This window comes from Lepisosteus platostomus, chromosome 5 (assembly GCF_059453375.1).
Source record: "Lepisosteus platostomus isolate fLepPlt1 chromosome 5, fLepPlt1.hap1, whole genome shotgun sequence".
Classification (NCBI taxonomy): domain Eukaryota; kingdom Metazoa; phylum Chordata; class Actinopteri; order Semionotiformes; family Lepisosteidae; genus Lepisosteus; species Lepisosteus platostomus.
Genome location: NC_142615.1, coordinates 7,236,248 through 7,264,130, shown reverse-complemented (window position 1 = coordinate 7,264,130; position 27,883 = coordinate 7,236,248). Strand labels below are relative to the sequence as shown.

Genomic DNA, 27,883 nt, shown 5'->3' with positions numbered 1-27,883 from the left:
AAAGTTGAAAGTGAAAGGAAGGATAGTTACTTACTCCCTGTTCTAGTCATGATAAAACTCGAAAGTGAAAGGAAATGTGTGTTTATAAAACTCCAGCGCGGTAATCCCCTTCACCACCTTACCGATTCGCACCACAGAGGAGGACCGGAGGATACAGGTGAGATGATCATTTGTTTCGATCAGTCACAATCTCAAACTCAGCACAGCCTTCGGACAAGGAGGTATCGTGTGGCGCAGATTGCTGGCATGTTAGATTTCTGCTTTAAATTAGTCTGAACTAATAATAGTTTTGAAACTAACAGAGAGAGCCCCCACTCTGGACCTGTTTCAAGTACAAGAAATGAGATTAGTTTGGAGTCTAGGCTTTTTTTGTTACTGACAGGAGATTTAAACGTAACTATCGAAAACTCCAGGATAAAGGGCGCCGGACAGGATAGAGCTGTACAGCTTGTAACTGTCGCTTCCTCCTGTTCAGATACAGCTGTAGGAACGGTTTTAAACAGACTCGCATTATACAGAACGCTGATTTCACTGCATTTAACAATATGCAGCGATCGAACGGATTAACCCAAGTGTCTCCAACCTACGGTATCTTTATCCGGCCCGAGAACAGAGGAAAGCGTCACCACTACATGCTTACGCGCAAGTGTTAAATTAAATAACCTTTACCTCAGGTTCACGTTTGTTGTGCTTGAGTTTTCTTGCATTGTTTTTTTACATCGAAATGTCAGCTAAGTGGAGAAACGTTGACGAAGAGTGCCGTATTTTTAATGAGAAAACTATTTCGTGATTGAAAGCAATATAAAGCGTTGTGCTTAATACGCAGAGAAACCGTCGCTGTTCTCAAGGAGTATAATATCCGAAGGCATTACGATACGAAGCACAGAAATACTCAGATGTGATTGGCAAAATGATTTCAGATAAAGTAGAAGCACTGAAGAAAAACTTAATTTATCAGCGTGAAATATTTAAAAAAGCGATCACAATAATCAGAATCCATTGTAAGGGCGAGTTTCAAAATAGCACGTCATAGCTAAGGCAGGGAAACCATTTACTGATGGGCAGCATATACAAAGAAAAAGTTGCTTTGCTCGAACAAATATACCTGTCATCTAATACAACTGCTCGTCGCACAGAAGACCCGGGAAAAAACGATTATTTTGCACTGTATTCATCATCTTTCATCAGCAGGCTTTGTGCGATAAAAAATTACAATTATCTGAAGTAATGGATAGTGACAGTGAATTTTATACGATAGTCCTCCCTTAATCATCGTCAGTTTAAAAACTTCCTATCTGAAATCGAAAGTGAATATCCGGACGTTCCGTACCACTGAGGGGTTCGCTGGATCAGCAAACCCAAGTGCTAGAGATTTAGTGAATTACGCACAGAATTCGATATTTTCATGACTCAAAGGACACGACCTATTCTATAATTTCAGATTTGTTTCAAATTTTATAATTTCAGATTTGTTTTCACTCGTAAAATCCTTCAGACAAAAATTCTTCAGACAATAATTCTTTTTGGACAAACAAGTGGCAGCAAACAATTTTGTTCAGTTCGCAACTTGTGAAAAGTACAGAAATGAATGTGCCGAACCTTTTCCGATCCCGTTCACTTTAAATGTGATTTCACATTTGAAGCAGAAATTTCAGGACCGTTTTCAAGATTTTAACAGTATCTCACAGAACATAAGATTGTTCAAGAACCCTTTTGCAAGTGAAGTTGAAGATCTTCAGCCTGAATTGCCACTCGAAGTAATTGACTTTGCTGCGAATGACTTGTATAGGGATCTGTTTAAGGAAAATGATTTGTTAAACATAAATCACTGCCTGAAAGGTGTTTTAAGAACATTCCACGAGCAACTTTTCTAAAGTTTTCTGTCTTCTGCCTCCACATTTTGTGTGAACAAACATTTACAAAGATGAAACAGACATTCTGTCACTGAAGCAATTCCAAATATCGCATTAAATTTGCACACATGTATGTGAATATTTCTTCTAGTTTTATTTGTTCATTTGAATATTACAATATAAGGGGTTTCATTTAATTTATTATAAGTGTAAATTGTGTTGTTTATTACGTATTCCTCCATCATAAAATACCTACCCTCCCTGTGTCTGGCCATCTGGCCTTTCTTCCGAAGAAAATGTGGCCCTCGAGGAAATTAAAATCTGATTAGGACTGAAAATCTTTTTTTCCAGTCAATCTTTTTTTCCAGTTAAACAGATTCAAGAAATGTTCTAATTTCATTTTCAAATACTTTGAAACAATACAAAATCCATAGAAGTGTCTCCTCCCACATTTACGTTAGAGAAATGGGTATCTGTTTGCTTTAAATTAGACATTTTATCATTTCTGATTTCTCCTCTTATCGGAGAAGCTACAGATATAAAAATATTTAACCTAACTGACTAACACAAATGCATTTTTTTGTGGTTAAAAGCAACATATAATATAGCTGATTTATTGTGCACACCAGATCATCGTTGTATAACTGAGCTGTGGTCAGGACCAGAGGGGAACCGCACAGAAATTGAATCGTACTGACCGATTCCAGCACAAAGGTAAGCGAAGGAAATCACTCCTAATACCAATTGCAGAGGACTTGGCAGCTGAAATTAGTCGCTATCTCTGCACTAAAATATATCCTCTGTTGCAACAAACACAAACAGCTGCTGCCGTCTAGAGGTTACTACACTAACCAAGTTAGTACAGTGCTAAGCAGATCGCAAGGGAAAGTTCTGAATGACGGAGAAACGCATTACTGAAATAATATCGTTAATATGAACTTAATTTAAACATTAGTGACTGTTAATATACTGTATTGAAATATAAAACTGAAATTGTATTCCAGTCTTGAAGCAAGTGTCATCATTTTGATCATTTGTGATAGATTTCTGGGGGACATACTGTGACGTAGATTAATATTCTATGGAGTGAAGTGAACTAAAATCTAGGCAAATACACCTTAGTAAATGGGACTCCTATAATGTTTTTGCTTTCTTCTAGTTCTGCTTCTAATAGTCCCAGTAATCCTATGTTTGCCTTCATAGTATTTCATATACATAAATGTAGCTGTCAAAATCTCAACATTGAATAGTTTGGAAGCGCAGATAGAATAGATTAGTAACGATGGCACAAGTGCCTAGAAATGCAAAGGTGTTTATTGTGAGGATGTGTCTTTCGACCTTTTCGGCTCATGATTACAAGACAGGCCACTGTGTCAAGATCATTCAATTTCAACGAACTTTCAGATTTAGCACGCTCTGCTTAAGCTCCGGAGTACTTAATGCGGTACTATCAGGAGATCATCTCCAGCTCTGAGTTCAGATGCAACGAAAACTGCTGGGGACCAAAAAAAGCTGGGGACCAAATGAACTTGTGTTTAGTACGGTGCTGAGGGTTCAGCATCGTTGTTGTTCAAATTAGCAAGAACTGCCGGTGCTCTGAATCAGAGCTTTTCAATTAGTCTGTTCAGTGCGTTAATATGTCAGCCATAATTATTCATTTATCTGTCTTGTGTTAATATATAACTGAATGTTCTTGGCAATTTAATGTTAATTTGAATTTAAGAACGGCATTTATATTGAAATAAACCAGAGAAGGTAACTGCTTATGAGATACTCAATTGCATTTAATCACAAACGAACAAACGATAATAGCAGGTGCGTGTTAAGCTTGAACATGTATTATAGCAGTTTTTATTTCCATTGATAAATTATACTGATTCATACAGAGATCCTTCAGACAAATAAAGCAAACACATTGCTATTTCGGTGTTATAATAGGCATAAGCTACTTTTGTGTCTGCAATAATTTTAACGTAAGTGTTATGCAACTTCAGGGGCTGCATTTGTTGTAATGTTTGTTGTACAACTCATCTACATTAAGAGTTTTTAATTAAAATAAAGGCGCGTAGTGCATTTTCCTTACAGCTGAGTGAAAACAAATGTTACACAAAGCATCATGTAATGTCCAACAGCGTTAGTCATTTTATTTTTTAAATAGAATTAACATCAATATGTGGATTTGATCTACAAAAACAAGTTACATTTACAGCTCTAAAAAGGAAAACTTAGAGCTCTGTAACAGATCTTTTCAGTTAATTGCTGTTCCTCTGATCTTGACATTTTAAAACCACCTTTTCCTTGCCTTTCATGTGGTCTGTGTACTATTCCATTAACAGCACCGTCACTGCGGCATGTGCGGTCTTGCTCAACCTTGTTACCGACTGGATGGGCCTCCTGTTCGTCTCCAAATCTTTCCGCACATTTCAACACCATTATTGTTGGACCACAGCCACAGATATGAGAAAGGACACTGTTCCAAAGAATTGTCTTAGATTATCACTTTTAATAATATGTTTTTTTTTTCTTTAACTTACCCATACCTTTGCCTATACAGTACAACTTATTCTTTGCATCCCCAATATCCCTGCTTTCCCTGAGAAACACAAGTGAAGAGTCAAATCCCAAAGAAAAATACAACAAATCTATTCAATTAACTCCCAGATGTAACAGAACACATGTAAGAATTACACTCCATTTCAATTTGTATTTCCTTGATTTCAGTTCTCTTCCCTCCCCTGGTTATCTGAAAAATTAACTATCACATACAAAAGGGTTAGTGTTAGGTTAAACATGCATTATCTGTAGTACAGCTACTGATAAAGATAGATATTAAACTTCATTATTAACAGATTACACTTTTATTAATAAATACTTGTATTGATAAATAATTGTTGTGTCTGGAAAGCCCCTCAAGTATTGTAGGTAAATTTTACAATAAATGTCAAGCTAAAGATGCTAAGTTCATCATTTAGTGAAGGTATCATTTCCACTATGTTCAGGAAAGTTCTAATGGGATCCCGTGCTTAGTCCGCTACTGAGTTGCTTAAAACCTGTGAAGAGGTGGTTTAAATTAATCTACTACTACAATAATATCTAGAGGGCAGCAGTTGTTACTTTGGGTTCATTGTAATTCAGGACAGGTTCAGAATGGAGCTGTGGACAAATTTCAGCCATGTTCATTGCATTTGATCTTAAGTTTGCTCACTAGTTTTGCACAGGCTGAACTCCAGTTGGTTCGCTGCTTTGGGGTCGATACAATTGGTCCCTTGAGTTATGCCACCAGGAGAAATTATTTCCAGATTTGTGTTTCTTTTGTAAAACCCAAAGCACTGGAAACACATTTTGCTGAGATTAAGTTAAAAATAAGGATATTAAATTATCAAAACATTAAACAAGTGAGATCCCATGTAAGTAGATAAACATCCTGTTTTATTGTTAATTACGGTTAAACCAGTAAATCTGAGATACTGAAGTTTGGAAATATGCAGTACATACTACAATGTTGACAGATAAAATTGTATTATTCAAAGTTTAAGGCTGTTTTAAATGCACAGTGGAAACAAATGTAGTGAGACTGAAACAGAGCCCTTCCTGTAGTTGTGACAGTGTGTCCCTTACTATGAAAATTAAAACAAGCAGCTATGCAGTTGTTGGACATGTTAATATATCTTGTTGAATGGAGAGTGCAATTTTTATATTGAATTTCTCTGTGCAACTGTCTGGTGCTACAGCTGCCTGTCAGTTCCCAGGTGTGTGAGTCACTGTTCATATGACACCACACTACCCAAATTAATTAACATTCCTACATGGCAGAGTCACAGTGGAGCCTGTGTAACATATTTTCTTGAGAAGAGGAAGGTAAGCAGTCCTTTTCCTCACAGTGAGGATAGTTTTACATGGGTCAGCTCTGCTGTTATTATCAGGAAAAGACAGGTGTGGAAACATGCTCACAAGCGAGTCATGAACACGCAATGTATACACATTGGATAATATGAGCACATATCTTCTAGACAATTCCTGGAAATAATAAAAACATTAAGAAAGAAAGGCAAAACAAAATGTTAGATTATACATCTATTAGAGCAGAATGCAAATCAGGGAATGTTATATTAGTTTCAATTTAAGCTGTCAACCAGGCCTCAACTGTCTGTACTTACAAAATTAATACAGAATGTTTCAGGGGACATTATTCCATCTGGAAATGGCCTCTGGACATATGACAAACAGGAGTACTAAAAGGTTAAAATCACATAATATAGTAATAGTAAGGCCTCATTTGGTATACTGTGTACACTTTTGGTCACCACACTAAAACAACAACAACAATATATATATATATTCCTGTTAGAATTAGGTCTGATAACTACCAGATACAGTTTGGGACTCAGGAGAATGTCCTACACTGACAGACTGAAGGACCAAAGCCTTTATGTCTCGAACAGAGAAGATCAAGGGGATTTGATAAAGTATTCAATATCCTCAAAGGTACTGACAAATTCATCACAATTAAATACAAATTAGAAGACACAAGTGAGGACTACATGGAAGTATATGTAAAGCTGAGAACAGGAAGCTGTGCATCAGATGGTTTTGGAGGGTTGCCTGAATCTTCAATAAATCATGTACAGCACATGTGACTAAAGGTTAGGCACTGCTGTAAGCACTTTCCAGCACAAGACCAAAACCATGTGTCCGAGGTTACTGAAACACCAATAGAAGGATAAAACAGGTCTTGTGATCTGGTGTTTATCACCACACCAACCCTTAGATGACCATATCCTCTGAAAACACAGCCAGTTTAATGTGATAATTACCACTGTGCTGAATATTCCTAATTCAAGATAAAGGTGAGGTTGATCTGTGTGAATTCAAATCCAGATTCCTTCAGTTTATTAAAACAGATGAGTTTATTAGAAATACAATTAATACAACAAAGGCCTTTGGAAAGGAAAGTGGAAATGGTTGGAAATAGAGAATTTGAAAAGTGCAAGTTGCTAAGTTATAGAGTAGTGTTAACAAAGTCAAATTCTAATTTGAGGCAGAAGGCATCATGTTACATTAAGTCTTTATCAAGATAAACCAAACACAAAGTTAATAAATACATATATATATTAAGGAACAGTGCAAACTAAAAAAGCTTTGCGTCCGTATTGCTTATGTCTTGGATAGCGGGGAAGTAGGCATCATCTGGTGCGGATTTGTTAAGTAGAAGACTGCTGTGACTCTGCTCAGAAGCTGATCCAGAGTTGCTGTGGAGCTCATGTAGATGGGCTGCTGGCTGGAGTGGGTGGAGCAGTGGATCAGACTTTACTCCTCTTGTCTAGCTGAGCTCTTTGTTACTTCTTCTCCCTTGTCTGCTGACTTCCTTTAGACTTGACATCCACTAGTAGGACCTAAGGTCTTCTAAAACTTCCAGACTTCCAAAGTGTGGCTCTTGGCTTGCTCTATTGATTAGCCTCAGACAAAGACATACCAGAGTCTTTTCTTCCAGGGTTCTGATTGGCCAGTTCAAACCTGTGATTTGCATATCTTGCCTTCAGAAATTTTTATTGCTTCTAACAGGAAAGACAGGATAAAATATCCAATAATTGAGAAAACTCAAAACTTCTTCTGAGTAAAATTTACAAAGTTAATATTAGATTATTAGATTTCTGACCTACTCATGCTTTGCCCATTCATTTGATACCAAACAAGTACAGCCTGTTTATTTCTGAAATGATAATGATGAATTATATTGTATTTTAATTTAATAATTTAGGTTTAAGCTTTCGTAAGGGAATGAAACATGTGGCAACACATCCAGTACTTAATATAGTCTTTTATCAATACAGAATGAAGGATGCAATTTTAATAGGTCAAAATTCTGACTTGCTTTACAAGCAATTGGAGAGGATTGTATCCTCATGTATTCACTAGACTCAAACCTGGACCCTCAATCGATGTTGATGGATCAGAAAAATCTGAAAAATCCTTACAGTAATGCTTGTTGTAACCAGGATTCCGACTGTTCCATCTGTTTAATTATGAATTGCTCTTTAATTTAAGACCATACAAGTGATACAGTAGTTACAGGCATTTGCTCAGATATCCATTGTTTCTCTTAGTTTAATGCAGTTGGTTCTGTTTCTTTTAAATGTGATAAATAAAATATCTATTTATGGATGATTTTAAGGTATGTTTGGTCAGTTCCTTTAAAATGAATCTTAAAAAAAGTCCTTCTTGCATTTCTTACTAAGTAGTGGCCCTTAAATTATGGCCTTGTGTCAGGTGTTGGGAAATCACCTCTCTTGACTTGAGAATCACTAGCCCTGTTTTGTTCTTGGCTAAATGGTTTTATGTCTGTTTCAGTACAATTCTTATCTCTCCTTGAGAGAGGTTCACAGTCCTTCTAGCCTTTGTAGAAACTCAAAGAATAATAAATTCCCCATTATTCAGAGATGCAGGCATGCAGACTTGTTAGCAAAGTGTGGAACAAGCTAGACAGTAATATGGTTAAATTTAACAGCCTGTGTGACATTGTGTGGGTTTTAGCGACACCTTTCACCGGTTTCAGGCTCAATATCCCAGACAGAAGTAGAAAGTCAGCTTGTAGTCGGTCCATACTTAGCTTTTCGGAAGGTTTTTAGGGCAAATGTTAAAACTCAGTTAAGGATTTTATTTCTCTGAAGTAGAGAAGAGAGGATTATCTGAGCTGAAGGCTCATGGTCCTGGCATGAATGCTTGAGTAGCCACTTGAGCCTTTAATATAATGCTCCTAATTAAAGGTGATGATGATTAGAGAGATATTCACTTGGCTGTTAGGGAAGAGTGATATTGGTTTTCTCGTGTGGGGCCCTCTGGTGGTGATTAGAGATTTGGGTTGTGATTCGGGAGGTGAATTTATTTTGTTTTCTATGTGACACCTGTCTTTATTTTTCAAGAAACAGCTGAATGAGTCCCCAGATCAATTAACTAACTACCAAATGGGAAAATTAGCCAAATGGCATTTTTCATATTTGTATTGCTCTAATCGAGTATAACCATAGGCAAACCAGTTTTCCCACAGGTCACATTTTTATGCCATCCAGTCAGAGCTGACTTCATGGTTTCAAATAATCTTGCATAAATCAGACCTCTGTCTACTCCCTTAAGTTATTTGTGATCACAAAATAATGAATGTTGCCTAGCTGCTGTTGAATCAGGAGTTAGTCACCAACTTATAACACTGTTCCATTATATAATCACTTCCAAGTTATGACTTTGACTTATAATGCAAATTTCAGAATCAATTTGTATTGCTGGTTCAAGGAATTGTGATAATGTGTAAAACTAATCAATATACATTAACTGTTGACAGCTATAGTACGTATACATGTTTTTACAGTCAATTTGTTGTGGCACAGGTATCCTGAATGAATTAATAAGAATCAGAACCTATAGAATTTTTACAAAATTCACATAGTATAAAATAGTGAAAAATGAGTTAATGTATTCTTAAGTTAGTTTTCTCTTATTTTACCAGGAGCAGAATAGGCATGATGGCAACTCCACAGATATTCATTGAGATCCAGAATGATAAAGTTGTACTCAATGAGAGGGCAGCTGAAGTTCTGTCAGGAATGACAGGTGTTGCAGAGGTGATTGGCATTGTGGGTAAGCACAGGACTGGAAAGTCTTACCTGCTGTCTCGGTTCTTTAATGAAGACCAAGGATTCAAAGTTGGACATGGAGTGGAAGGATGTACCAAAGGCATTTGGATGTGGTCCAGACCACACCCTTTCCACACAAATGCCTGTCTCCTGCTTCTGGATACTGAGGGATTGGATGACTGTGAAAATAGGCTCATAACTGATAAGACTATATTTTTACTGACAATACTGCTGTCCAGCAGTATAATCTTCAACATCAAAGGATGTATCGACAGAAGCGCTATTGAAGAAATTCTGTATCCTTGGGAAGAAAACATTTTAAACTATACAACAATATAAATTACTAAAAAAGAAATCTTGAGCTTTACATAATCCTCCAATTTCATGAGCAGATTTAGTTTTCAGTTTAAAGTGAATTCTGGGGTGAGCTGTGGTGATCTTTGTTTATGCTGATTTGTGTCACCCATGATGCCCAGTACTGTTACTGTACCAGCTGTGTGGAGTTGTCTAATTGGAGAATTAGTTAATATCATTGCTGGGTCACTTCACTTCACCCCTTTCAGTACTGAACCACAAGTACATATGTGCAGTCAGAGTGTTAATGAAGTCTGCTGTAAAATATTTTTTATAATCTTATGACAGCTTCTAATCATATTCTAATCATATGAAACTGAAACTGAAACAATCTAATTATCTAGAACTGCAAAAGTCCAATAAAAGCCAAAATAAAAGCCAAAATCAGATTTCTGGAGCATTTCAACAGGACATTACAGGAAAAAAAGGACAATGAAGACTTATATTGGAATTTAAAACAAATATCAAAATTATTGTTTCTGACTAACAAAGAGATTATAAATAAGAAAATATTATTATCCATGTTTAAACCAGGTGGTGCATTGGCACTGTGATTATCATTGCAGCCTTGCAGCACTGGGGCCCTTGGTGTAATTCCTGGGGTGCTCTCTGCATACTCTTTGCATGGGTTTCCTCCAGGTGCTTAACCAAGTGGTTTGGTAGAGTTGGCCCTGGTGTGAGTGTATGCCCTGTGATGGATTGATGTCCTGTCCAGGGTGTATCCTGCCTTTTGCACATTGATTCCTGGGTAGGATCCATCTCTCCTGGGACTCTGAAATGGACAAGTGCTTATTGTAAGTGATGCAGTGTTAAGAATTTTTCAAATAATAATAATAATTGCTTACACTTATATAGCGCTTTTCTGGACACTCCACTCAAAGCGCTTTACAGGTAATGGGGACTCCCCTCCACCACCACCAATGTGCAGCATCCACCTGGATGATGCGACGGCAGCCATAGTGCGCCAGACCGCTCACCACACATCAGCTATCAGTGGGGAGGAGAGCAGAGTAATGTAGCCAGTTCATAGATGGGGATTATTAGGAGGTCATGATTGGTAAAGGCCAATGGAGAAATTTGGCCAGGACACCGGGGTTACACCCCTACTCTTTTTGAGAAACGCCCTGGGATTTTTAATGACCACAGAGAGTCAGGACCTCGGTTTTACGTCTCATCCGAAGGACTGTTCAGTGATTTAAAAATATCAGCAATGTTAAACTCTATTTTTTAATTAAAGGCCATTATCAATGTGACGTCATAGATTTTTTTTTTCCTGAAACCCAGTACAGCTGCCTCTTACAAGTTGTACATCAGATGTCTCTCGTCAGTGAGGAGAAAAATAAGTCACTTAAAGATTACCTTCCGAACTTGTTCTATATACTGATAAGAGATTTCCAGTTTGAAGAATTTGATCATGATAAGTTTAAGGACAAGTTTCTGAATGCCTTGGATAAAGAAACAAAGACAAAATATAAGGAAGTCTTTGACAAAACAGAAATTCATATTCTGCCACAACCAGCTCTTGGGAAAGCGCTCAAGTAAGTATACTTTTTATTTATATATAATAATATAATAAACTATTCAGGAATTGCCAAATACTTAAACATTTTGTTCTTGTTTTTGAAAGTTTGCTGTGCTTTATATAATTTCTCCTTTCCAGTGTGTGTACAGTATTTGAAAGGAAGGGTCAAATATCATCTGTACTCAACAGACTCTGCTTACTTCTGTCTGTAATTTCCTCTCAAACTCAAACCTTCTGTTTTTGTTGTCCCCTCACATCCTTGCTAATGTATTAGGATTTGTTTTGGTGAGGAAAAAACAAGTGAGACACAATCTATTCATAGATCATCTTTTCTTCCTTATTTGCTTTTCACCTCTGCTAAACAGTTTTGTTTTCTGTCACTTAGTCTTACCCCTGTACCCCTATTATTTTGATTTGCCTGACATCATAATATGATATTAATTATCACTCTAATTATTATAATAATTATAACATTCTACTGTTCCTAAAATCCTATTCTATCTTACCTGATGGATCCACATTTTAAGTAGTAAACTATAATTTATAAATTTAAGTAAACTATAATTTCTATTTACATTTCTTTATTATATGTAAGTTTGGTAATAAGAGCATGCTTACTTAAGTGTTTTTAACATATGTACTTGATTCTTCTTCAGAAAACTCCCGGAAATGAAAGATGAAGATTTAGACCATGACTTTCTAACATCACTCAACACCTTTGTGACCACTGTTCGTGATAAACAGTCTGCTCCCAAGGCAGTGAAAAGTCTCATCTGCACACCAGGAGGTAAAGCCTTCACAAGCAGCTCTGTTAAATGACAGTGGATATTCAGTTATGCGACTGTTGTCAATTACATCTCTTGATTTTCTTGTTCAAATTCTAAAAATGGAATGAGCTGACGTAAAAAAGCACTTTTTTTAGCACTTTGGCTTTACACTTTGGACAGTACACCTGGCTGAGGAACTGACAGTGCTGGTCGGAGATTAGTGTTGCCTCCTTACTGAAGGATGAGCCAGAGGAACCTGCTGCAAAGGATGTTGGGGTGGAGGGAGGGGTCTGTTACATTGGCACATTGAAAATGTCTCCATTTTCATCCTTTGTTTTAGCATATTTATGGGACAAATTAACCTATTTTATACTGGGAGGTAATAAAATAAAACACATGGTTTTGGTTCCCCAGAAGTATATAGTGTATTCAAGAGTGATCATTAAATGAGTAAACTAAGATGTCAATGCATAGAGAGACTTGGCTGAACCCATGTTCCCAGGCTATAGGGTGAGGAAACTGTAAGCCCAGTTCAGAGAAGAGTGGCTGAGGGGCTGGTGCAGAGGTGGAGACAGGGGGAGGAATGAATTCATGAGCAAGGAGGAGAAAACGTTTACGTTTACAGTATATACACTGATATAAACTGATGTCAGTGCTGGTATACATTAAATAAATAATAGTAAGGAAAATTGTCACATTTTGTAGCAATAATGTTTTGTGATTGTATGTATGATTCTTCTTCTTATAATACTTTGAAGAAACTAGAATTTAAAATGCAGTCCTCATCAGAATTCAAAGAACGAATAATTACATTGCAGATTTCTAATTGCAGTTTCATTTTTATTCCTCAGTTTCTGGTGAAAGATGTGATATTTTTCCTGAAAATACATATTTGCTTTGTTACATTTTCATGCAGAATGTGTTTTTTTTAAACAGGGACAACCAATGAATTTTTACATCATTAATGTTTCAAATAATTCTGAATGTTATCACTGCAATTGTTGCAATACTAATGTGTTTCATTACTGTATATTGATAGTAATAATATGAAAAGTGTGTTAATGAAAGAATGTGTATTTTTTAATTAAGGAAATTACTTCAGGAATGCTCACAAATTAGAGCAGCTGAGGGAAAATCCATCTTTGTTTTTAATGTAAACTACATTAAAAACTAATTTTATTAATTTCTGAAAAATCAGTTAACCAAATGTAAAAACTCGTCTCAGCACTTATTTTACTGCTGAGAATATAAGAAATGAGATATAAGCAATCTTCTGGGAAGAAGTCAAAATGTAATCTCACCCCCTTCACCAGGTGGAAGAAGATTTCCCAGAGAGAAAGAAATGCTTCTGTAATATCAAAAAAGTCCATGTGGCCACTGACAGCAGCACCTGGAGGACACAAAGGTTCTCCAGTATTGGACTCATTCAGTGAAGAAAGGAAACTCAGCCCCTTGGTCTTTAATTTCCTTTGACATGTTGCCCCAACTTTATGTCTGGGAATGTCAATCAGATGTGTCTCTTAATGCCTCAAAGTGCAAATATGGATCTCACACAAAGCATGATAAATATTAATGTTTACTGCCCTGTAATATTATTAAATATTTTTAAAATCCAGGAAATATTACAAAGAACTTTTCATTATTTTATTAAGTGTTTGAGGCATTAAAAGCATTACAGGTGCTGTCAGTTCCAGTAATTACTGGTTGTATTTTTATGGTTTTTCAGTATAAATATACACATTTTGTTTGTTCTCATTTGCTTAATCTCAACATATCACCACCTGACATTACTCTTTTCCCCTCTGTGAAGCCTTTGTGGAGCTGGCTCGCTCCTACATCGACATGCTGAACAAACAAGACAATGTCTGTCTGACAGTAGCTGCTCTGGAAATGAATGAGGCCTGGATAAACAAAACATTTCTATTAGCAAAAGATAACATGGAAAATATTGTAACAGAGATGGAAGTTCACCTTCCACACAATGAAGATGCACTGTGCAAAGACTACAATGAAAAATGTGACAAAGTAATTGAGGAGTTCATGAAAAAACTGGAATATACCAGCGGCACGAATCAAAAGGAATTAAAGAAGAAGGAGTTACAGGTAAATCTAAAAAATAGTTTGTCATTAAATACTAAATACTAAATTAAAATATCAGTAGAGAATGAATACTGTACTTGATTTCATTGTTAAATAGTTCTAACTTGTTTACTTTGTTTATAAAAAGCATACACAATTGCTACATATAAATATCAATAAGGCTGAAATGCTAATATTTTCTGAAAACCTGAATATCTCCCATCTTCCTAAATAATTTTTTAATCTAGTGAAAATAATTACACTGTTTATTGAAGAGCAATGAAAGTATAAGTGTCTAGGTTTTACATTAATAGCTACTTCATTGCATACATGAATATTAATTAGTCAGCAGATAGGTGTGTTATATGTTCTTTGGGATAGCAAAATACTGAGCTCAAAGCACAGATGACCGATGTTAACGAGTTCCTTAGAAATCTGTATAAAAAGCCAAAATACATGGGTTTTTTTGATGCAAGAATGGTGAAGGTTTGCCCTGCTTGAGTAAAACAAATTGCCTGGTTAACAGCAAGACTCATTCATGCCATCAGTAGTCCAGGAAAAAAAAACCAGACAACCACAGACGTATTTACTGATCTTTAGGAAGTGATGTAATAGAGAATTAGGTTAAAATCAACTGTGTCACATTAAGGAACAGCAATGCATTGCAACACATTCACTAATATTTCCCAAGTAACATTCGCCTCCTAAATTAATTTTCATCATGCCATGCTGTGTGTTGTATCACATTTCGCAAAAGTTTTTCAAATTGATTTATCATTAACAGAAAAAGAATACATAGATGCACAAGTTTGATAATAAAATAAAGGGAAAAGTGACATTATGGTTTTGTATGCCTTAGTAGATATGGTCTAGTGCAGAAAAAGGAAAGAACAAAGTGTATATCTTCATTGAAGCAGCAAACATATTGTTAATTGAAACTTTAGGAAAAGCACTTTAGGAAACCTGTAATTATTGTTTATATTCCCTTTTCTTTGCTTATTAAAACATGAATTTCCATCAAATTTTACCATTCCACTTAGAAACTGAAAGACCAATGGCTGAATGAACTTTGTAAAAAGAATTGCATGAAAAGATTTACGAATCTAAAGGATAAATACACTAGAGGTCTTCAGAATCACAAAGACAAAGAAATATTTAATGAAACAATGAAGAGCATAAAGAAGATCAGAGAAGAATACTTCAGGTTTCACAGTAAGTTAAATTGTCGGCTCAATTTAATTGAAAACAATACTTTTAAAGTTGTTTTATCAATTGTTACAGTTTACGTCTGTTTTTTTAAGAACATTTCAGTACACAAAGAATGAGCTCCCATGGTGCTCTTAGTTTTTGGCCTGACGTGCTTTGTGCACTTGAGTGTTTAAACTCAGTGTTTAAACTTGTTTCCACAAGGCTGTACCTTTAAACTGTTGCTTGGTATGACTGCGGACCAGCAATTGACTTTAAGTTGTCTTGTGTCTTCCACAAGCGCAGCAGAAATTTAATTCTCTGCTCAAGGATCGTGGTATATTTATATGATACAGTATACAGTATATACAGAAGCAGCCATTCAAGGTTCACAGTACAAACCCGTACAGCACGCAACTAACCACAAGCCACCTCGGCATATGCCACGGTACGTGATTGGCTGTCCAAAAATACCGACAGGGGCACTCGTGGTGCATTGGTCAGTAGTGAAAAGATTTAATCATTTAATCTGTTTACTGTGCACATTTTAATCTGCTTAGTATTGAATATTTATATGGAATTTTACCACTAAAGGGAAATTTTAGTAGCTGAGCATAAAAAGAAGAGGAACATAACGCATCTGAAGGTCATAAACGATATTAATTTAGGAACATAAACATATTACTGTATGTAAACTGTACTGTATATGGCTGGTCTTGGTATTTTAAAGAAAAAATACACACCAGTATTCCATTTCTCCCTAAACATTTTAAGCATCAAAGTCTTACAGTACATGTGGTTATTTTGAAATGTTTTTACTTGCTCCTTCTGACCATATTACTGTACATTTATATACTTCGTGAAAAATTGATATTTTTAACCTTTGCTAATACGCTCGTTATCGGATAAACAAAAGCATACTTTTAGAATTGGATAAATAGGGAATATAAAATGGATTTGTGTATCTAAATAAATTAATAACGGTATAGCTATAATTCTATATTGATATGTGTATTGCTGTTTCAGTGCATGTCTTATGATTTGCCTTGGCGGCATGACAGCGGCCAGTGACTGATGTGTAAGCATGAGGTTGGATGTTTCAATCCAGCAATCTCTGTGAGTTTTCTTTTAACAAATAAACATTTCTTTGAAAAACTAAAATAGCAAATATTATGGACACTACAGTATATTGACATTTTTTATATTGCTAAATATCACATGTTCGTACCGTATGTACACAGTGGTACCACAGGTTGTAGGGCGTAAATCCACATGAGCCCGAAAGCCCTACATTAACGTTGTGCATTCGCCTGGCGCTGCGCGGTTTACATCTCTCTCTGCAGGAGTGCTGGCTGTGCCGAATTAAACCGGTTTCACTGTTTTTTTCAAAGTAGGATAGGATGAGTCTTCCAGCAAAAGACACTCCACCTTCCCACACGGACACATGTTTTCTTAGTAAAACAGGTTCACAGTGCGAAGCTGTGTCAGTCTTCTGTGTAAAGAAAATCGGTTTGAACACCATGGGGGCTGTTTTTAATAAGCTGCTGAGTAAAGAATAGGAATTTTCCTGCTGTCAGCAGTATTGTGTATATAGTTTTTTGTACAGGCTGTGAAAAGTTTCACAAAAAGAGGTCTTTAAAATTAGGCTGGTCAAATGATTATTTTAATTCTTAAAAAATAAATCAAAAACAAGATATAATGTTGTGTTCCTACTTAGACATTGCACGACTTTAAAAGCTTAAAAAACAGGTTTCGATAGTTATTAACCACTTTTAAAAAATGGGTGATTTTTCTTCCTCATGATCAGCTTAGAATCTCTTTTTATGCTGTAAGGTTTTTACTACTTAATTAAACGTTTAAAATACACGAATTTCATAAACACAACACACATTTCGATTAAAAAAAATAATATTCTGTTATCTTCCTGGTATGTAGAACAGATCAGCAGGTTTTTTTTCCCGTATCAGAGGCTCTGAAAACAGTGTGCTGCCCACTGCACTGTGTCAGAGGGAGAGGTAGCATTGGAAAGGAGAAAGCGCAGAGCTCAATAATGCACAATGGCTGTGAAGCACCAATTGCATTCATAACTTAGTGTTTAAAATTAAACAACGTCAATAATTTTCTTTGACTTCTAAGTCCCTTTATTATCATCAAGCACAGGTTTCTTTTTTGATGCCATCGTTAGACAAAGCAGGAACTTATTGTACTTTCTAATGACATTACATGTGGAAAGATTACAGATTACAGATTTTAATCGTCTTTAATTTTGTTATACATTTTAGAAAAGTTTCATCTACGCATACACCACAAAACTATTTTCGATTGTATTTCTGAATGCTATGTATAAAAAAAACTTTTGAATGGCTGCATCTGTATTACAGACATTTACAACAAAGACATATCATAAAACATTTACATATATTGTTAAGTTATTACTTTAAATATATACTTTAAATTACTGTAAATATATTACTTTATTTTATATAACACCTTTACAACTGGCATCTCAAAGTAATACAGGATTCTGGCTATCAAATTCTGAACATATTGGAGATTGCTAAGTGTGGAGTTAAATAACCTAGTGAACAGGATGTGCATCTATTAATTGTATTGAAAAAAGCCTTTCTTGATTTCTCTAGTTCCTAGTTTCTCTATGTTCCCTTTAAAATAAACGATTATCCCACAATGCTGTGTACTACATGGCCGGTAGGGAAACTAAAGGGAAATTTTAGTAGCTGAGCATAAAAAGAAGAGAAGCATAAAGCGTGTGATGGTCATAAACTATATTAATTTAGGAACTGCATCAGAGATATTTTTTTAACTGCACTACATTGGGGAGAATCAGTATAGCTTACATTTATATAGAATGTATAGAAATACATTTTTCCTGCATCAAAGTTTAACTCGTTCAGAGTGCCCTACATTACAGCCCCAGTGCTGCAAGGTAGCAATGCTAACCACTTCACCACCGTTAAAAATGGATGGATATCTTAGTTATCTTTCTAATTCACAGGTTTGCATGCATAATTTAATTTTGAGAGCCACTGAGACATCTGGTACTACTGTTGTATTTATGTATTTATAAAAAAACATACAAAAAGCACACTAACAACTGTGCCATCCTATTCCTTAGTTAATACATTTTATTTTTATAAACAGTTAACATTTTTAGCAAAATATTTTGAATTATATTTACCCTATTTTTTCTTTAATTTTGTATTTAACTTATTTTATGATAGAAAGATTTAATGTACATTTGAACAATAAAAATATGGTATTACAAGATGTGGAGAAAAGTGCAACAATTTATTACAGTGCTAAATTTAATATTATTGATTACTAATAGTTTATGCTAACACCTAACTTTCTTAAGTAGATGTATTAAAAACAGGTGGGTAGCTGCGTCAGCATGCATAGGCTGCAAAGGAACAAATAATAGGTTTATTCCATGCTGAAAAAAAGAAGAAAGAGAACACAACGTTTCGGCCGTGGAGCCTTCTTCAGGTCTTGAGTTTCCTTAACTCAGTATATCTTGTGGAGAAGGGGACACAGAATCTCAGTCTGGTTACCAAAAAAAAAATTGTTCAAATATTTAGTTGTTAGTTTACAGTTTTTCTTTCCTACTGATGGCAGAGCTGAAATCCGATGGAAGTAGATCCCAGACACAGTCTAATGTTTTAAGCAAGCCTTCCTTCAAGCCAATTGAAAAGCAGTTCAAAAGGCTTACACATTAAGCACTAATACCTTCAACACTGTGCTATGGTTTACCTGTTCTAGAGAATTACCTTTATCAGTTCATGTGATATGAATGTCATGAATGTGAACTCAACAATCTCACCTTTCTGGTGTGAGATAATAGCAATTTATTTAGGTTCTAGGACTCACAGAATACAAAGAGATTTCACTTCTGACAGCTTAGTCTTTCCTGTTGTACATGCAAAGATGTTCTTTCTATCCAAGATCCAAAACTGTATGAGATGTATCCGATTTGTTTGACTTTTAGTGCTGTCCTAAAATTATACAATCATTATTTTCATTTGAACTAACCTTTCATTTTTTTAATAATCCTGTCCTGTTGTATATTGAATCGACAAAACACTGTGATTAATGAATACAAAGTTTTGCTATATTTTACTGGTGCTTGTACTGTATTACAGGGGTTGTCATGCATTAAGATTCCAAAACAAAAATAATTTAAAATTTCTGAAATTCTCACTGAACTTAATGAACATAAAAGGTATCAGTCATTCACTTGAGAACTACACATGTGTTTATAAAGACACATTTTCTAAAGATTGTGTACATCTTTAAACATTGATATTCACAGGCTAAGTTTTTTTTTTAACGTGCTTTATGCTGTTGGAGTAAAGCACTTAAAATGTTTTCATTTAGGGTCTGATGATATAAGCAAGACTGTGTTTTCTGAACTTGGCACCCTTCACCTGGACCCTTTGCTTAAAGACTCCTTGAAGGTAATTGTCATTAAATTAAAAACTTCTTATTGAATTGTTTGGTCCACCGGTTTACTGAAAGACCTGTTACAGAATAGTGGTACTATTGATACAGATGCAGCCATTCAAAATGCGCGGTACAAACCCGTGGTATGGTAATCTACCCACAAGCCACCGCAGGGCACCGCGGTAAGTGATTGGCTGGCCAAAATGACCGACAGGGGCACTCGTGGTGCATTGGTTGGTAGTGAAAAGATTTATTTCATTTAATGTCTTTACTGTGCACATTTTAATCCGCTTAGTTTTGAATATTTATATGTAATTTTACCACTAAAGGGAAATTTCAAATTAGCTGAGCATAAAAAGAAGAGGAGCATAACGCATCTGAAGGTCTAAAGGTTTAATCTAAATTAAATATTAATTTAGGAACATAAACATTACTGTATGTACGTAAACTGTACTGTGTATGGCTGGTCTTGGTAGTTTAAAGAAAAAATACACACCAGTCTTCCATTTCTCCCTAAACATTTTAAGCATGAAAGTTTTATGAAACGGTACCCAAATATGTGATTGCTGTATAGGATGAATTTTAATCTTAAAAAATTATTTAACACGAAAATTAAGCTGTTTACATCTTCCGCCTGAGAACAGTCACCCGTTGCTACCCAACGCAGAAACACAGCCACTAACTAGCAAAGAGAGGACATTAGCTAGCCAATATGATAAAAAAATAAATGATTATTTTGTTTATTTCTTTTGCACATTTATTTGAACATTTCCATCGATTGTACAAGCACTTGTAAACTGTCCAATCCCTAGTTCATCAGGCATTTTCTTTTATACTGCGGGCATTCTCCCGGTCTGGTGCCGGTCTGTGTCTTCTAGGATATAATGCCAGCGAACTCTTGTTTTTATGTCCACTATAACAGACAATCTCCTTTGCTTTTAACCGAGCGTCTAACCCCTCTGATTGGAGAAAAAAGACGTGCTGGTTTGCTATACATACTGTACCAGGAAGATGATTTCTTTCTATTCGAAACGTGTATTTTAAAAGTTTAAGAAGTAAAAACCTTACAGCGTACACAGATTTCTAAACTGATCAGGATCGTTATCTTTGTCTTATCCATAATGTTCACCACTCTGTCCAGCAAATTAATAATAAACTTTATTTTATATAGCATTTTAAACGAATAAGTAATTACATTGCTTATAAACCTAATCACTTTTTCTACATAAACACAGCGTACTTGCTCTCTGAAAATGCTTTTTCTTTTTATTTAGGCTCAGATTTCAACTATAGATCGTATTATTATAAACTTTCTTGGAAAAATGTCTTTTATGTAAACCATGTTTGCTATTAATTCATTTAGGGCTAGAATATGTTCATTGTCTTCCAATCGAGTCGAGTTGACATTAAAAGCTTGCCACGCCCGGACTGTTACACCAACGCATTAGCATGTTAAAGCGATTTCATTGAGAAGCCTAGCTTTCTTAACTAGTAAGTACTGTACTTCCTTGGTTTTGGAGGGGGAGGTGTCTTTCGCTAGAAATCTCGCCCCCTTCTACTTTGAAAATACCTGTGAAACCGGTTTAATTCGTCACAGCCAGCCCTCCCGCAGAGAGAGGGGTTGTACTCGTTAATGTCTTAGCCGGAACACATCATTATATCTCATTTTGTATTTCTATAAAAAAATCGTTTGCCCAGCCTAACACTATTGTTGTTACTGTTTTTATCCTGTAAAGCGCTTTGAGGAGCACAGCTTTCTCACCACTTAGATTACTTGTTGATACCATCCTTACACAAAGCAGAAACTTCTTGTATTTTCCGATGACATACAAGTGGAAAGATTACAGATTTTAATCGGCTTTTTTCTGAACCAGGGAAAATCTGATCATGTTTCTCTATAACAATAAAAAACTTTATTTTACATATCATCTTTAAAAGTGGCATCTCAAAGCAATACAGTAGATGTAAACCACAGATTACAGAGTAAATACCCAGACAAACGCAAACGCGTTTTTAATAAAATTATTTTATTCATTCAGCAGAGAGAGCGTAAAACCTGGGCGTAACAGCTGTTCCTATTTCTGATCACTTGCTCTCTGGATAAACGTCTCACCTGTCCTGTTCTTTGTTTTCCTAATTTGCTGATTATGCCTTCTGCGATCCACTCCTGCCCTCACACCTAAAGAAGACTATATTAAATTTCTTTGCGCGGTCCATTGTGCAATTAACCCTTGTATGTGCTGTCCTTAAGGTGATATCACATAAAGGTGATATGTAAAATAATGTTTTTTATTATTGTTATAGAGAAACATGATCAGATTTTCCCCGGTTCAGAAAAAAAGATCTAAAGTATACTAGTTTGTCACTAGTATACTTTTAATACAGTCTTTGCTGTGCTCTTGGGGATCCTTGTGATATTTCGAGCTCTGGTTGAATGATAAGTGTCGCAGTTTAAATAATTTTCGTAGTTAGAAATTATGAAACGCTCTGTTAAAAGCAAGGAAGTTTTTATGTCCGTTGCAGTAAAAGAAAATGCCTGACAAAGTAGGGCTTGGACAGATTCCAAGTGCATTTTTGCAATTTACGTTGCATTGTCCATTGTGCTGCTGTAATACAGTTTAAATAATTTAAAGTCTAAACAGTATCAGCTTTATTTATGGGTTGCAATTTTAAAAAAGCCAAAAAACGCACTCAAAATGCAATTTAGAGCTTTCTGGCAAGAGGAGACACCCAAATTAATAATGTAACATGCCACTGTTTGTGCATGAACAAGGTTATACTGCTATTTCCTTAGATACGCGATTAAAAAAAAACATTTTTTAATCCCCGGCAGAACACATGCCATAAGAATCAGCGCTTTTATATATCGCCTTTAAAGGTGGCTTCTCAAAACGCCTTACAGGATAAAAACAGCAATAACAGCAACAACAACAATATTGTATTTCATTGCACTTTGAAAACCAAGTAATACCTTAACTATATGTGCAAACGTTTTATGATATGTCGCTGTTGTGAATGTCTGTGGAGTGTATCTTATTTGCCTGTCTGTCCTGGCTCTCTCGCTCGCCCTCCTCCCTCTCTCCCTCAATTCAATTCAATTCAAGGTGCTTTATTAGCATGACAGATGGATACAATCAGTGTTGGGTATTTACTTTGCTTTGAGATGCCACTTTTAAAGGTGATAAATAAAATCAAGGCTTTAATTTGCTTTAACTCCGCAAGTCTGAGTTCTCGTGTCTGTCCTATCCGAACTTGAAAGTATTACAATATGTATCTTTATAGCAGGTGGTGTACAGCTTTTTAGTATAGATTACACTTTTCTAAAATGTATTTAAAAAATAAAAACGATTACAATCTAATCTTTCCACGTTTGATCCCAAGATCCCAAGAAAAATAAATCTAAACGGGGAGAAAGCTATGCTGAAAGTTTATTAAGATACTTAGAAGACAAAGATATCAATTTATGTTGCATTTGTCTGATTGTGAATCAAAAAACACATATATTTAAACCCGCGTTTGCGATTTAAATCAAAACGCGATTTAAATCAATATAAATGTTTATATTGTAATGCCTAGGTGACTATTCATTGTTATTAAAATGACTTAAATTCGATCATGTTGTGATATTTAGAAATATACATTTGTTTGGTGCGAGTGAGGTTTTATTTAATCTCTGACGCAGGGAAACGTTTCATTTTTTCAAAGAAATGTTTGTTAAAGGAAATTCATGGCTCCCATGGGATTCAATCACAGACTGTGTGACATGGGAGTCAGGAACCTAATCCACTGCACCACCAGCAAGGTCACATGCAGAGTGCTGAAAAAGCACTACAGAAACATTATCAACAGACAATATACAGCGTGCATTATTCTTGTGTTGCGGTACATGAATATAATTATATCGTTATTAATTTCTTTAGATACGCAATTCCATATAATATTCCCTTTTAATCAAATTCTAAAAGTATGCTTGTTGACTCCGGTATCACGTTAGTTAAAGACTTCGATGCTTAAAATGTTTAGGGAGAAATGGAATATTGGTTTGTATTTTTTCTTTAAAGTACCAAGACCAGCCATATACTGTATGTTTATGTTCCAAAATTAATATCGTTTATGGCCTTCACACGCGTTGCAGTATGCTCCTTTTCTTTTTATGCTCAGCTACTAAGATTTCCCTTCAGTGGTAAAATTCCATATAAATATTAAATACTAAAACGGACACCATAAAGACGTTTACTGTAAATCTTTCTACGACAGACCAACGGACCACGAGTGTCCCTGTTGGTCAACCAATCACGTACCGTGGTACCGCGCGTCATCGTGCGTCACAATGCGCGACGCCGTAGCCAATTACCTCTGGTACGTGTCTGTACCGCGCACTTTGAATGGCTGCATCTGTATGTTTTCTTTAAAGTACCGAGACCAGCCATATACTGTATGTTTAAGTTCCAAAATTAATATCATTTATGGCCTTCACACGCATTACAGTATGCTCCTATTCTTTTTATGCTCAGGCACTAAGATTTCCCTTCAATGGTAAAATTCCATATAAATATTCAATACTTAAACGGGCACAGTAAAGACATTAAATATACATATACATACTATATACAGTACAGTTTGCATATGGTAATATGTTTATGTTCCTAAATCAATCTCTTTTATGAGCATGTGAAAGGCATGGTGAATCGATTCTCAAAAATTACTGTACTTTGCATGATTGGAAACAAATGCGTGATTGCGAAATGCTGTGGTGTTACTTTTACAATACTTTGAATTTACACTTACAGCTTGTCCAAGGTCATTCATTATTAATACTATTAGTGATATCTTCGTTAAAGACTTTGATGGCGACAACTCAAACATGAGAGGTTGAGCTTTATTAGCTCAGGAAATTCCGGATACTATTATTTTGCTTGCGGTATTATAGGAGAATTTACGGTAACTCGCGGTAAACTGCGTAAAGCGCACCACAAAATAATGCGGTATTGCCCGCGCATTTTAAATGGCTGCATCTGTATATAAATCACAACGTCTTTCACTAGTACAAACTTATGTGCAAAAATTGCTTCGGAAAATAAGATGCACAACATAAAGCATTGGAGAAATGCAAGAACACATTAAGAAACAGTCTCATGACTTGAATGATCTCCTAATTTTGCAGTGCAGTGTTTTGTCACTGTCACTTATTAAGTAGACCACAGATTTTGCTTTTAATTATCTTGCAGTCTGTGGGAGAAATTGTTTTGAAATTGGAATTTACATGAGCTAGAGTTTACAGTTTTTCAGGGTTGAACCTAATTTACTCTCCAACTTTTTTGGAAAAAAGCTAAATATTTTAGAGGCCACAGCACACCATATTTATATATTAGTGTAATAAAAAAATGTATATGCTTTTGTATAATATGGTTTAGTCATAATAGATATAATAGGTCATGATTTTAAACATTTAACTCACAAAGTAAAACAAATATCTGAATTTCACATTAATTAATCTGTGGAAGAATGTCAATACTTTTCTGAGGATGAATTAACAGACATAAACTGTTACACTAAGGAGAAATCAGCTGAATGGATCTACTATCACTATCTTACCATCATCACGGATTCACTGAATAATACTTTAGGTTCTTTGTCATTTTTTCCAAAACTGTAATTTATGATGTTTTAAATGAACACAACAGATCTGGTAATTGCATCTTAACGTAAAACATTTGAAAACACATAAAACTAAATCAGTATAAATATTTTATTTTTTTATTATGATAGCAGTTGGTACGCTATCAAAAAACTAAATAAACTGCATTTACCTTTTTAATCACAAATTGGAAAAAAAAATTAAACCTGAAGGCACATGAAATCTGGTAGATATGTTCTGGATGTGGGTAAATAACGCAATGAGAAACCTAAATATAGTCTGATCAAGAACCATTGATCACAGGACCATTTTCAGGGTCCTGTTTTGTGTGTCGAAGTACATGAGATATCAAAATGGTACGAATAAGATACAATGTTTTATTATGTAGTAATATTCTGTAAATGTATACTAATTGTATAATATATAATATCTAAAATAATTCTGATTCTTCTAGAGGTTGTATACAACTGTGTTCCTTTATGTTTAGTACAATGCATTGTTTTTTTTTCTAATTTCTGTGTCTTTCAACAGAAATTCACATATTACACAGTCCTTCTGTACCACAAAAAGAAGATAGAAATTGACAACTTTGTGGGATCTATGAAAACCCTGGCAGAGGGCATTGAAAAAACCCACAAGGGCACTGCAGTAGGCAGCATTGTGGGAGCTGGTGTTGGAATTGCAGGATCAGCTGCTACTATTGGTGGGATACTACTTGCTCCTTTTACTGCTGGTGCCTCTTTAGCACTTACAGTTGGAGGGGTTGTTGCAGGAGTAAGCGGTGGTGCCACTGTCCTAACCTCAGATATCACTAAGTACTTTGTTACTAAGAACAAGACAGATGATGCTAAAAAAATTCAGGAAGAAATACAGAAACACATGAGGGAGCTCCAAAACATAATTGAATATGTTGGCCAAATGATGAAAGTATTTAGAGAAGATCATGCTTCTTACATTGAAAATATGGCAAATAATATGCTGTGCCAGTGCTTCCAGGCTGTGAACTTACTTGGGCCTTTAGATGACATTATAGCTGCGGGGGCCAGCGTTGCAGGCCGCGTTGTCAGAGTGGCTGGTGGAATTCTTGCCGCAGCCACCATGATTTTTGATATAATAATCATTAAAAATAAAGCAAAGGAATTCAAAGATGGTTCTGAAATTGCTAAACAAATAAATCATTTGATAACAGATGTTGAAAAGGATCTCAATCGAATTGATGAGCACATACAAAAGTTTCAAAAACTAACTAGTACAATTTGCTGTGATAATTTTGAAGATCTTGCTTGACCTATCAAAAACAATGATTAAAAGAAATTACAAAAGGAGTAAGAGATCAACCGCACAAATTAAGAAAAAAAAACACAAATCGAAAAGTACAGGAAATAATGCAGTAGAACTTCAAAATACTGTAGTATCCACAGCATTCGTCCACCCAAATTCCATGTAGAAGTAAAACAATCTTAAAGCATATTTGGTTCACAGTAAGATTCAGTTTCTAAAAGACACTTTGTCATGAAAGATGTCAATATCCACCAATGCAAATACGTTAATCGATGCACAGCACTCATCATGTTCTATTCACTGAACCTTTATGAATACTGTAAATAAATGAGTTAGTTATTGCATTGAATGTATCAAATGCTACTAAATTGGAAAACAACACAATGCATTCAATTCAATGACTGTAAAATAAATGCAAATCATTCAAATTAATACTACAGCATTTCCAGAAATTTCAAAAGTGATAATCAGACAAGCGAAGACATCAAAAGAAGAGACACGGTGTACGATACAAATGCTACAAAAGAAAGAAATGAGACTCTGGAAACTGTGTGAATGGATAATCTATTGTGAATCATGATGACACCATGCACTGAACCTTTAAACAACACTGCACTGTAGTCAGAAGGCTGCCTACACATCTGAAAGAGGACTTGCTATTACACAAAAAATTGAAGTCATTTAAGTCTGATAAAATCTTAATACAAATTGAAATTAATATTTAATATTCTCCTCTGTAATGACATTCAGAAATACTTCAGTCATGTATTTTGGATACATACTACCTGAACACAAGTTTAAAATTGTGTATTGAATATTGTTCCATTTCTGTTTAACCTAATTCAGATGTCTGTGAATAGAACATGCTTTATTTTGTAGCTTAGACAGATCGCTGTGACTGAATGTATACTGTTTTCCTCTGTAACGTGTTTAATGTGTTTTTTAATAAGATATAAATGTGGGAGGTGGGAATGTAAACCAAGATACCCAGCCATGTTGTTAAAGTGGATTCATTGGCTATTTTCAGGAAACAGCTGGATGGAATCCTCAGATTATCTGTTTTTGATTATTGTTTGATGTTGTTAAATAAAGAACTATCTTTGAAATTAATAACAAAA

At 35.3% G+C, this 27,883-nt stretch overlaps 1 protein-coding gene across 2 annotated transcripts; it reads left to right on the top strand.

Moving 5' to 3' along the window:
• On the top strand, nt 1-27,883 carry LOC148662876 (guanylate-binding protein 5-like). Of its 2 annotated transcripts, none has more exons than XM_088631330.1 (8): nt 1-157; nt 9,355-9,777; nt 11,125-11,373; nt 12,014-12,144; nt 13,935-14,227; nt 15,244-15,415; nt 19,781-19,860; nt 26,016-27,883. In XM_088631330.1, exons 2-8 carry the CDS (start codon nt 9,368-9,370, stop codon nt 26,769-26,771), a joined length of 2,091 nt encoding a protein of 696 aa, XP_088487456.1. In that variant the 5' UTR covers nt 1-157; nt 9,355-9,367; the 3' UTR covers nt 26,772-27,883. The 2 variants fall into 2 exon arrangements, with proteins under 2 accessions (XP_088487456.1, XP_088487455.1); XM_088631329.1 differs by lacking the exon at nt 1-157 and adding an exon at nt 2,488-2,567.